Source organism: Bubalus kerabau, chromosome 10 (assembly GCF_029407905.1).
Source record: "Bubalus kerabau isolate K-KA32 ecotype Philippines breed swamp buffalo chromosome 10, PCC_UOA_SB_1v2, whole genome shotgun sequence".
NCBI lineage: Eukaryota > Metazoa > Chordata > Mammalia > Artiodactyla > Bovidae > Bubalus > Bubalus kerabau.
Window position 1 is genome coordinate 59,439,744 of NC_073633.1, and position 12,901 is coordinate 59,452,644.

General features: G+C 38.2%; 1 protein-coding gene across 6 annotated transcripts in view; it reads left to right on the forward strand.

Annotated features, from left to right (window-relative positions):
• Positions 1-12,901, forward strand: part of NEDD4 (NEDD4 E3 ubiquitin protein ligase) — a 146,093-nt gene that overhangs the window by 107,332 nt on the left and 25,860 nt on the right. For all 6 annotated transcript variants that reach the window (XR_008699357.1, XR_008699358.1, XR_008699359.1 and 3 more), the window contains 7 exons: positions 3,098-3,163; positions 6,167-6,286; positions 7,492-7,695; positions 9,125-9,205; positions 9,432-9,486; positions 9,587-9,645; positions 10,700-10,765. Coding sequence is in view for 3 of the 6 variants with exons in the window: in XM_055537883.1 (XP_055393858.1) it covers positions 3,098-3,163; positions 6,167-6,286; positions 7,492-7,695; positions 9,125-9,205; positions 9,432-9,486; positions 9,587-9,645; positions 10,700-10,765 (651 nt within the window). In the remaining 3 variants the exon portion in view is untranslated. The remainder of the gene's footprint in view (positions 1-3,097; positions 3,164-6,166; positions 6,287-7,491; positions 7,696-9,124; positions 9,206-9,431; positions 9,487-9,586; positions 9,646-10,699; positions 10,766-12,901) is intronic.

A 12,901-nucleotide genomic window follows, 5' to 3' on the forward strand; every position in this document is an offset into this window, starting at 1 on the left:
TGTAGACAGTTCTATGTAAATGCCTGTGTGAATATCCAAGAGCAGATAGGCCTGCCTGCTCCCTTCCCCTCCTTTCTTCCATCCATCTATCTTTTGAAATGTCATTCATTTCATTCATGTCATTTCATGTTTTTGTTTGAGGAGTGGGAAAGATCAGTCAAAGACTTAAAGGATAAGCTATATTGATTTTCTGGTGACATCCTATTCTCTTCCCTCCTGTTATTTTTATTTTTTTAATTACTAAAGTAATAGGTGGCATCTATACAATGGCATATTATGCAGTCACTGAAAAGAATGAAGTGTCTTTGAATATATATGTTGTATGGAACAAAGAAATATTGCTCAGTGGAAAACTGAGGTACTGAGCAGTATGTTTGATGTGTTACCATTTATAAAATTATTTACATGACAGAATAAATATGTGTATCATATTTCTTGAAAACTAAACTAGGTAACCTTGCTCAGCTCTGAAGAGAAAAACAGGGTGAGCAGAGCATATGTCTTTCGTACCTTTTGAATTTCTTACCATGTGCATATTAATTCAAAAAATTTAATTTATTATTTTTAAAGTATTGTATGGTCATGGTTAAAAATTGAAACAGTACTGAGGTGTATAAAATAAAAATCAAGTTTTCCATCTTACCTCTGACATATGCTCCATCAATTGCCATTAATGGTTTGGCATATATTGTTTTTTAAATTTATTTTATTGAAATATAGTTGATTCACAATGCTGTATTAATTTCTGGTGTACAGCACAGTGATTCAGTTATATATATATATATATATATATATATATATATATATATACATACACACATTCTTTTTTGTATTTGTTTCCATTATGGTTTATCACAGGATATTGGATATAGTTTCCTGTGCTGTACAGTGGGACCTTCTTGTTTATCCATTCTACATTTAGTAGTTTGCATCTGCTAATCCCAAACTCCTGGTCCATCCTTCCCCCATTCTCCTCACCCTTGGCAACCACAAGTCTGTTCTCTATGTTTATGACTCTGTTTCTGTTTTGTCGATAAGTTCATTTGTGTTGTATTTTAAATTCCATGTGTAAGTGATATCATATGGTGTTTTTCTCATTTACTTAGTTTGATAATCTCTAGGTCTGTCCCTGTTGCTGCAAATGGCATTATTTTATTCTTTTTTATGGTTGAGTAATATTTCATTATGTGTGTGTGTACACACACACACACACATGCACCATATCTTTTTTTTGTTTTTAATTTATTTCTAAGGGTAATTGCTTTACAATATTGTGTTGATTTCTGCCATACATCAACATGACTCAATCATAGGTATACATATGTCCCCTCCCTCTTGAACTTCCCTCCCACCTCCCATTTTATCCCCTCCCCAGTTGTCACAGAACACCAGTTTGAGCTCCCTGAATCATACAGCAAAATCCCACTGCTGTCTGTTAGATAGATGATAGTGTATGCTTCCATGCCACTCTCTCCATTCGTCCCGCCCTCTCCTTCCCCCTGCTCCTCATGCCCACAAGTCTGTTCTCTGTGTGTGCATCTCTGTTGCTGCCTTGCAAATAGGTTCATCAGTACCATCTTTCTAGATTCCATGTATACATGTTTATATTCAATATCTGTTTTTCTCTTTCTGACTTACTTCACTCTGTATAGTAGGCTCTAGGTTCATCCACCTCATTAGAACTGACTCAAATGCATTCCTGGTATGGCTGAGTAATACCTCATTACATATATGTACCACAGCTTCTGTATCCATTCATCTGTCGGACATCTAGGTTGCTTCCACGTCCTACCATTGTCAGTGATGCTGCAATGAACAGTGGGCTACATGCATCTTTTTCAGTTAATGGTTTTCTCAGGGTATAAGTGGTTTGGCATATATAGTCTTAAACATTTTCTGTGTGCATAAAGATGCATGCACGCATATTTGTATATCAGTTTTTTAGCCTGCGATCACCTTGTACACACTTTTTGGTAACTTATTTTTTTTACATACTGTATCATAGACATTGGACCATTTCAGTCAATATTGAGGTGCTCTTTTTTATAACCACTACCAACAAAATAATCAAACGTCATTCCCTTGTGCAAGTAACCCTTAAGCTGTTTCTCCAGTTTCCTTTGATGGACTTCAGATTGTTTACAGTTCTTTGTTATTGTAAACAATCCTACAGTGGCTCCTCTGAATTAAGTCCTACATATATTATAAATGTTAATGTCATTAAGTAACAAAACTAAAATATTTCAGGAAGTGACAACAGCATGCATGTAAAAGCACAGGAAAGAAAAAATACTGGATTTCTAGGAAACAAGTAATCTTGAATGTCCAGAGGGTGGCTTGTGAGGGAAGAGGGCTAGAGTCAGCCCTGGAAGCTCACTGGAGCTCTTCTGGAAGCTCACTCACGTTGTGTTCTGTACTGTAGATTTTACCCTAGTGACGAAGAAGTCGTTGAAGGGCTCTGAGTGAGAGAATGGCGATGAAATCTGTGCTGCAGAACGCTCTCTGGCTGCAACTCGTGGTATGGAGAGCAGATTTAAGCAAAAAAGACTTGCAGCAGTCAAATCTGTTAGGATGTTGCCACAGTAATAGTCAAAATGACAAGTGATGAAAACTTGAAAGTTTTTTTTAAAGTGCAAGGGAAATGTATTTGAGAGCTTGCAAAGAAATAGAATGTGTAGGATCTGGTGACGGACCTGGCCTTAAGGGACAGGAGGGGAGAACTCAGGGGACTGACTGCTGTCTGCCTGGGGGGCAGTTGCTGCCTCCTAGGCTGCCCACTGAAGATGAGGAACACCTGAGAGGGAATGGATTTGAGTGGGTGTGGACAGGGAAAAACTGAGTCCAGTTTTGAACACAATAAAGGGCTCTCTGTTAGACATTCAAGAAAAGGTGTCCAGGAGACGGTCTAGGACTCGGGGGGAGAATTGTGAGCTGGAATTTGGAAGGTGTTTGGTGTTGAGCGAGGCTGAGAGAATCTCCATGTGGGTGGAGTGGGTGTTCGTTTTTCTTCCCCATCACACCTACCCCACTACCTTATCTGCCATTCAGAGACAAAGCAGAGACCTAAAGTTATCATTGTTCTTTTTTTATATATAAGAATCATTCCAGCAGAAGAGGCAGCTTACAAGCCTATACTTTTGAGGAACAGCCTACACTTCCTGTGGTAAGTTTTAGCCCCTCCCCTCAATCCTCAATAAAAATATAAGACTCAGCAACTTTTTTTTTTTTTTGGGGAACACTGAATATGAACGTTTGCTCCAGCATAGTATCTGGGCTCTGGGGGATGAGGTTGTGGGAGGAGAATGGGATAGGTAGGCCCTTTAAAGACAAAAGACAGAGAACTGTCTCTCTCATAGTGAGAAAGCCAAGTCCCCACATGGCTGTGGGTGGCGTTCAGGCTTGGCAGGTGAAGTGCTGTGCAGGCTGGATGTATTGCATACTGATCAGGACTGTGGTATCCAGGGGCCTCTGCTCTGTGCCCAGCCTATGTGTCTTGCAGCTGTTTCTGCCCCAGACATGAAGCTACATCAACAGCTGGTCATATGGGCACGTGTGTACACGTGTCGGCAGGCTCAGCAGCCAGGATGGAGTTTGTAAGCCCCCTTCTCAGTCTTGTTGTTTTCCAGGCTGCCAAACCATCCACTGCCTCTTAGGTAGCATCTCTAAACATGACCTTGACTACAGCTTAGATTCATAGCTTCAGGCCTTTTAGTCTCCCAGCCTCCATCCTCTTTCTGACTCAACTCTCACCTGGGTTCGAACCCTGGGTTGGGAAGATCCCCTGGAGAAGGGAACAGCTACCCACTCCAGTATTCTTGCCTGGAGAATCCCATGGACAGAGGAGCCTGGTGGGCTGCAGTTCATGGGGTCACAAAGAGTCAGATACTACTGAGCGACTTTCACTTTCACTGCTTTGAGTTGGTCTCTTCCTTATATGGTCCCCACTTATTTTTTTTAAACCAAATGTAAATGTCCAGGCTCCCAGCCCCTTGAGCCTCCTCTATCCCTTAGCCACCTACCCACCACCATCACCTTCACTCCTGCCTGGGCTCTTTCTTCCAAATGGGTGTGTGTGTGTTCCACTTCCATAGTTGGAACGGCCACCTCACTTTTTTTCTACCAACAGTTTGTGATTTTGAATGGCAGCCTATATATTAATTTTGAAAAGTAGGTTTTTTTTTTTTTTCACTTTTATGGGGGTTCCAGCAAAGGAATTCACAGGCTCAAAAAGCCTTGAATTGGCTGATCCATCTAAAACGGTGGCCCTGCACCAAGAGAGGAACATGGGCACTGTGCGGAGGAAGGAGGTGGGGGCACCCACCTGTGCATTTGGCCCAGTCAGTGTCAACCTTCAACACGAAGGTGGATGTCACAGAAAGACTGCCCTCCCTAGCCTTCCTCTCACTTAGTGCCCCGTGTCTAGCCATCTCCACTCACCTTATTGTTCAATTGCTCAACTCTTTGCAACTTTCCAACTCTTTGCAACCCCATGGACTGCAGCATGTCAGACTTCCCTGTCCTTCACCATCTCCCAGAGTTTGCTCAGACTCATGTCTGTTGAGTTGATGATGCCATCCATAATGCTATGAGATGTCATCCTCTGTCCACTCACCTGGAGCCACTTAAACTGAGATCCCTAGGCGTCTCTCCCACTGCATTTCACATTGTCCTCTCTGCAGTGAAATGTGAATTTCTGATTCACTGACAGGCACTCATCCAAGAAACAATTTTAAGTGCACAAATGAGCTACGGAATCTAGAGACAATTTACATTTTGTGTACTGGAAAAGCTATTTCCATGCCTTTTCCTTCTTAATACATTGATTAGAGATTTGTTTGCTTTCACAAAGCTTTCTTAAGGTATAATTTACATACCATAACATCCATCCATTTTTAAGTACACAAATGAGTTTTAGTAAATTTATACAGTTGTGCAGACACTACCACGGTGAAGTTTGAGAACTCTTCCATCACCACAAAAAGTGTTCTTAATCGTAATACCTACTCTTAGCCCCAGGTGACTACTCATCTGCTTTCTGTTGCTAGTTTTGACTTTTATAGGAATTTCATTTAAGTGGAATCATACAGTATGCCATCTTATGCGTCTGGCCTCTTTCACTTACTACGATGTTTTTGAGATTTATCCATGTTGCTACATGTTTCAGGAGCTTATGATAGTCCATCATTGTAGATGTGTTTACTACATCCCATTTATCTACTCACTAGCTGTTAGACATTTGTATGCCAGGCAACTTTGAATTCCATTATTTTATAGACTCAGAGCTCGTTACAACTGTCAGCAATGTATATCTACCTCTGTGTATCTACAGAATATTAATATGTAAGACACATTAGGGAACCAGGCCAAACGTTGAAGAGTCTAATCTAACTCAAAAGACAAAAGGAAGGTCAGACCTGGACTGTTTTCAGTAAACCTGGAAAACTAGACCTCTTTTGTTCATTAGCAATAAACTACAGTAATCAGCACTTCCCCAGCCTTCACAGAAAGAAAGCAGGGGTAACTTTTGACTTGGCACATATGGGTGATAATTTCTATAGTTTGACTACCTGTGTTCAAATCTCAGCTCCATAATAGCAATGTTATCTGTTAGGAAATTACTTCCATTTTCTAAAACTTCAGTTTTCCAATAAGTAGAATGGGCCAGTAATCTTAATTATCTCATTAAGATTTGTGTGGCGGTTAAATGACATGATCTGTGTGAGGGCAGTATGTGGTTGTTAATACTCTCATGTTGTTATCACACTCATCATTATTGTCTGCTCTGTTTTTTTTTTTCTAATTGAAATGCTGTGCACTTTAAAGTATGGTTTAAAACATGATTCATTTTAAAGAGGGTTGTCAGTGAAAAAGGAGATATTGTCCTTTAAAAACGATTCTTTCTGGGAGCTTTCCTGGTGGTCCAGTGGCTAAGATTCCATGTTTGCAATTCAGGGGAACTGGGTTCAATCCTTGATTAGGCAGCTGCATCCCACATGCTGCAGCTAAAAGATCCTGCATGCAGCAACCAAGGTCCTGTGTGATACAGCTGAGACCCAACACAGTCAAATAAATAAAATAGATATTTATAAAAATAGTAATGATAAAATACAATAAATAAGAAGGATTCTTTCTTATTAAGATTTAATTCTGTTATTCTTCACTGTAGCTTTTGCCTACTTCATCTGGATTGCCACCAGGTTGGGAAGAAAAACAAGATGAAAGAGGAAGATCATACTATGTGGATCACAATTGCAGAACTACTACCTGGATAAAGCCCACTATACAGGTATCCTGCAGTCTGTTCATTATGGTGTTTTCTTAGGTAATTTAAACCATCATATTTCTATGGGAGCTATTAATATATCACTTAGTAGTAGATGCTGAATACTTCTAAATATTTTCTGTTATTGGTGCTGTCTGTCGTTTCCTGCAGATCTCTAATCTACATGAGTCATTACTGGTTATTAGGTAAAACAAGTCCATTTGGGACTAGGAGGACAAAGTAAATGATCTGGTCTACTGGGTAATTTTGTAATTTGAATGGTTAAGATCACTAGTTTGCTAAAAATAATCTTGGTGATTAGCATCTATAAAAGAACTTTGTCATAATGACACTCTGTCCTTGGCAACAGTTTGCCTTTTGTATTAATAGTATTTCTTTGTAAGCATTTAGGAAAATATCACCATTTCTCTTGAGAAATTTTTTAAAACTGAAAAGTACAGAGAATAATCTAGTAAGTATCCATTTTTTTAACACCCTGAATGTACCACCATTAACAGCTCACCGTATTTGGTTCTAGATTTTTTGTTTTTCAAAATAAAATACAGAGGAAAAGATTTTATCTTTTAACCAAGCACTTGGCCCCGTTACCCAGAGGGAAATATCACTGTGAGCTTGTTGGGAATTCTTCCTGCCTATTTTATGACTTAGTAGAGAGCTAAACAATGCAAAATATTATTTATGTCCATGTGTCAAATTTAACAAAGATATTATGTAATTCTAAATATTTTTTGCTCACTATTGTTTTAAAATCCTATTATGTTGGTTTATATATAGATCTAGTGTATTTTTTTAGCTGCCTTATATTTTATCACAGGAATGTATTACATTTCGGTTATCCATTTCTGTAGTGGCTGTTTGCCATTTATTTTGTCTACCACCATTTGAACCCATTTTTGTGTGTGGGAAATTCCCACTCTATGTGAGTCTTGGGGTGAGCAAAAAACAACCTTCTCTAGTTGTCAATGCGGCTTCCCTGCAACTAGGGTTAACAGACCGTTAACCGCATCTTACTGCTCAAGAATTATCTGAGAAATTTTAAATTGTTTTAAAAACAAACTTTGACAAAGCACTTTATTGGAGAAATGAGCCTCCAGTCTTTAGGCCTGTTTATAAGTGTGTGCGCTGTTTGCAGATCCAGTTACCTTTTTAACCACAGCTATTTATGTGTTCTCTGTAAATACTACTACATAATTGAATTAATGTGCTAGGCCACAGTGGAGACCAGTCAGCTGCCGTCAAGCCAGGGTTCTTCTGCAGGCCCTCAGCCACAGGCCCCCGCGAGTGATGCAGCACAACAGGTGACCCAACCATCTGAAATGGAGCAAGGATTCCTTCCCAAAGGCTGGGAGGTCCGGCATGCACCAAACGGGAGGCCTTTCTTCATTGACCACAACACCAAAACCACCACCTGGGTAACTTCAGTGGTTTCCAGTTTAAATTTGTAATAACAGTAACAATCACTTACGTGTAATTCTTGATAATCTTTATAAGTATACATTAATACGGGCTTCCCTGGTGGTTTGGATGGTAAAGAATCTGTTTGCAATGCAGTAGAGACCTGGATTTGATCCCTGGGTCCAGAAGATCTCTTGGAGAAGGGAATGGCTACCCAATCCATTCCTAGTCCTTAGTTAAACATATGTTGAATTCTTAATAGTATTATTTCTGTTCAGTATATTTATACCTATTTTTAATATCGGGGGGATTGTTAAGAAGATGCATTTATTTCCTGTTTGCAGTGGGCTTTTGTTTTGTTTTTGGCCATGCCACATGGCTTGTGGGATCTTAGTTCCGCAAGCAGAGATTGAACCCATTCCACTCTTCAGTGGAAGCACGGGGTCCTAACTACCAAGGAAGTCTTGTGTTTCTTATGTTTGCAGTTTCTAGCTCACTAGCCATAAATGCCCAGGAAGATATTTAGTCATAATTATTTCCCTTTATATGAGGCCTCTAGTTCCAAAGTACTTTTGAATCCATACCTCATAATATCCAGAAAACCTTATGAGCTAGGTAGGATAAGTATTTTTAAGATAAGGCTTAAAGTTGTTGAGTAGTTGGTTCCCACTAATAGAAAAACTACTGAAAATTATCAGTAAATGCAGAGATTTTGATTAATTGCTTAAAAGTTACTAATATGCCTAAATTAAAATTATATAATGCATTATTTAATAAAACAATATTGACATGATAATATATAAATAAATCCAAATAAATTAAATTTTGTTCTTTCAATAATTTGAGTTGCCTTTAGTAACCTTTTTGAGCTTACCTTCTTATCTCTTAAGATTAATAAATATCTAATAAATTAATACCTTAGCACCTGTCTAGGTATCAAAAAGCATGTTCAAGGCCTCAGAAATGACACGTGCTCCAGCTTTATGTCCACTCTTCCACCAGTTTTTATTTAGAGAAGAGCCCTGTGTAGTGACATAATCCTTAAAGAGTGGGCAAAATACTCTAAATGGTTTTTGTGAAAGAGCAAGTAAGTTAATACAGATCCTCCTCAAGGTCTAATTGAATTTTTTTTTAATTTTTAAATTAAAAAAATATATTTCTTTGGCCATGCCACAAGGTATGTAGAATTTTAATTTCCCAATCAGGAACTGAACCCATGCCCCCTGAAGTGGAAGCGTGGAGTCTTAACCACTGGATTGCCAGGGTCCCTTAGAACTGAATATTGTAGACTATGAATGAGAGATTTTAGATAAGAACCTATTATTTCATTGAGTAAGCAAATGAAAGTGAATCCATTGATACTAGAAAACATAGTAACAGATTGACTTTCACGATTTTAAAGTTTGTGTGTATATATTGTTTTCTTTATTTACTCTACCAAAAAAGGAAGATCCAAGACTGAAAATTCCAGCTCATCTGAGAGGAAAGACATCACTTGATTCTTCCAGTGACCTGGGGCCTTTACCTGTAAGTTTATAGAACCGTTACCCATCTAACTTGACTGTCTCAAACATTTGTATTTCGGAATGAAGTAGTTCTTTCACAACTATAATTAATATTATTGTTGAAGTGTTGATGTCTTCTACTAAGAATGGAATATACAAATTAAATCAACCATATAACCAAAACCGTTTTTCTGCCCATACACTGAAAATCTGTTCCTAATATAATTGAAATATGTTCTTCATTATAGCCAGGATGGGAAGAAAGAACTCACACTGATGGAAGAATCTTTTACATAAATCACAGTATGTGCAGTGTGATTTTTTTTCCCATTACATTATCTTTTGTAATATCGAATTTTTTGCATGAGAATAAAGAACCTCTTTTTTTTCTCTCTTTCTTCAGATAGTAAAAAAACACAATGGGAAGACCCTCGTTTGCAGCATGTAGCAATAACTGGACCAGTAAGTCTCTTTATATCAGCATCCTCTGATGGGGTTGTCCTCTTACTTGTCTCTTGAAGGACAGATGATGAAGGGTATAGCACTAAATAAAGGTGTTGAGAGGAAAGCACATTTGCAAATCTCTCCTCTCCCCACCACCCATACAGCCGGTCTCAGTTATTTGAAAAGGGCATTTAAAGTAGTTACCTTTACTCTACACAACACCCTTGGGATGCCACTGAGCCAGTAAGTTAACTCAGTGAAGCTAACTCAGTGAGCTAACTCAGGGAGGCTGCTGTGCTCAGACTGGTACTTGAAATAACCTGAAAAAAGAATGCCGGACTCCTCAGCAAATCAGATAGGAACCAAGAGTGTATCTGATGAGAAAGCCGACAGTGCCTTGTCAAATCAGGGTCATGTCTTGAACTTTTTGGTTGAAATCATTGTAAATACTGGTATATAAGACATTCATATTTAAAGTACAAGTATTACCATGTATGATGTTTACACTACTCTTGAATCAGATTAATGATAGGAAAATAATTTTCTTCTTTTATATAGCTTTTTTTCAGATTATAATTATTTTCTAATTCACAAAAATAAGTAAAATTGAAGATACAATTCTTTTAGACTACTCTTGTGACTCCATGTTTAGTCTTTTAAAGTAATGGATAAAAAAGGCAACTCCTCAGAGTTCAAGGAAAAAGTACATTTTTCAAATTGTTCCTTTAATGGAGAAATCACTTTGAAAGTCTCTTTAGAAATGGAAATTTTCATTTCTAATATTTCTTTACTTGGAAGACATTTCCTGTTTCTGGCCTATTGCATTTCAAGAATACTGCATGATGAAAATTACAGCCATAAGAATTGCTGGATACAATTTTATCTTAAACGGAGAAATTAAAATTTTTTAAGGTTTATATTTCTTTTTCTTTGAATTAAACTTTTCTTTCCAAATATTCTCTTTTAATGCCTTTAACTTATGTTCATAAAATACCCAGAGGGGAGTTTTTAAAATTGTTCCAGAATAAAACAACTAAAACCTTCTTTATTTTTCCAAAATTTTTAACTCAAGGCAGTGCCCTACTCCAGGGATTACAAAAGAAAGTATGAGTTCTTCCGAAGAAAGTTGAAGAAGCAGGTTAGTGATACTTATAATGAGTTCTTAGGAATGTTTGTCATATGGACTGAAAGCATGGGAAGTACATTTGAAAAAGTAATAGAGAATTTATTATATATGAACAATTTTGGATAGCTTCTTTTAGGGAAAGGATGCTTATTTTTTGAGTAGCTGTAATATATGATTAGAGTCTAGTTATTTTATGTCTGTATTTTTCAATATACCTTGCAACAGAGAAGATAGTTTTAAAAACTTGCTTTTGAAGAGCTCTAACTTGAGTTCCTCCTGGGTTTGTGGGGTTTGGGTTTTGTAGAAACAGAGTAAGAGTAACTCAGGAGATTATCCCGTGGCCTAGACTTTGCTTGTGTAGGAGGTCTTGGACTATTGTTTTCCAGTGTTAGTCATTCTTTACAGCTTCAAGTATAATATATCTCTGCATAATTTGAATGTACAGCTGTGATTGGAGCAGTCCTCTTGTTGTTTATCTCCTTTTGCTTATCAGATATATTCACAACACTTTTTCCATCACCACAAATTCAGTGTGTTTGGAACTAAATCTGCCCATCTATTTCATTTTATTGGTTATGACTGTTTTTTAAGTAATTAATTTTTTTAAATTGAAAGTCTTTAAGTTCCATAATGCTTTACAGTTTTCAAAGGTTTCATACACATGGTTTTATATAATTCCATAATAACCCCTTTTTCCCCCACCTCTGTATTGCCCCTCCCCCCACCCATAACAACTAGTTTGTTCTCTCTATAAATAAATATTATTTATTTATTTATTTTTGGCTGTGCTGGGTCTTCGTTGTGGGGGCTTTTCTCTAGTTGTGGCGAGCAGGGGCTTCGTTCTCTTCATGGCAGTGCTCGGGCTTCTCATTATGGTGGCTTCTCTTGTGGTGGCACTCGGGCTCTTAGGGCACAGAGGCTTCAGTATTTACGGCACATGGTCTCAGTAGTTGCGGTTCCTGGGCTCTAGGGCATAGGTTCAGTAGTTGCCGCGCACAGGGTCAGTTGCCTGTGGCATGTGGGATCTTCCAGGACCAGGGATCAAACCCATGTCTCCTCCATTGGCAGGTGGAATCTTTATCACTGAGCCCCCAAGGAAGCCCTGTTCTCTGTGTCTGTGAGAGGGATGACCGTTTTTTAACGCCTTTCTGATTTGCTCAGGCCTCTCCCCTTGCCTGCAGTTTAGGAGTACTGCCACTAGGTGGCTACGTTGGGTTACACTTCCTTGCCTTCCAAGCCGGAAGCCTGGTTTTCCAAAGATTCAAGATGGTTTCTGCTGCCACAAATTTTTCTCTTCCAAAACAGGACAAAAATGAAATACAGTACTTATTTAGTGCAAATATACCTTAATAAAATCTTAAAATATCTTCAGTGTTTTAAACTCATCTTCAATAATAACCTTGTTTTAAAATTGCTCTGGAAATTTGTTTTGTACTTCTTAAAATTCTTTGGGATTCGAAGTCTGTTTTGAATTATTTATATGGTAAATGTTTTCACTCTTAATGACAAGACACTGGTGGAATAGAAGTATTAGCTTCTCCATTTGCCAGTCTGAAGACTTATAAACACGTTACAGTGTCTAATGGTTGATATTCTCTAAGCAGCAGGTCACAGAACGCAAAACCATAATGAAAGTAGTAATTTTTATTGAGTTCTGACCACATACTAGGCATTTTTCTTAAGTTACATGTATGATCCCTGTGTAATCTCTGCAATAACTCTATAATGAAGGGACTATTATTATCACATCTGAGAGTTGAGGAAGCTGAGGCTCAGAGAAACTAGGCAGTGTGATCCAGTTCCATGGTTATTAATAGCAAAGCCAGGTACAACCAAGTGGCTCAGCGCCAGAGTCCATCCTCCTAACTCACATGACATACCGGATTGGGGATTAAGAGAGGAAATTACCCAGAATGCAAGAAAGGTATATAAGAAGATGAAATTATGAAAGAAAAGATAAGAGACATGAAGCTGTTCCAGAAGAAGAGCCTGAGGAAGAGGCTGAGAATCTGAATCCTCAGTTTAACAAAACGTCCCAAGCAGGATTTAAGAAATAAGACTCCTGTCTGGACACATCACATCACAGCAAAAGAGCAGAACATCAAGGAGGAGATAAAAATGTGTGAAGCAGTGCTCCAAAGCCTTGAG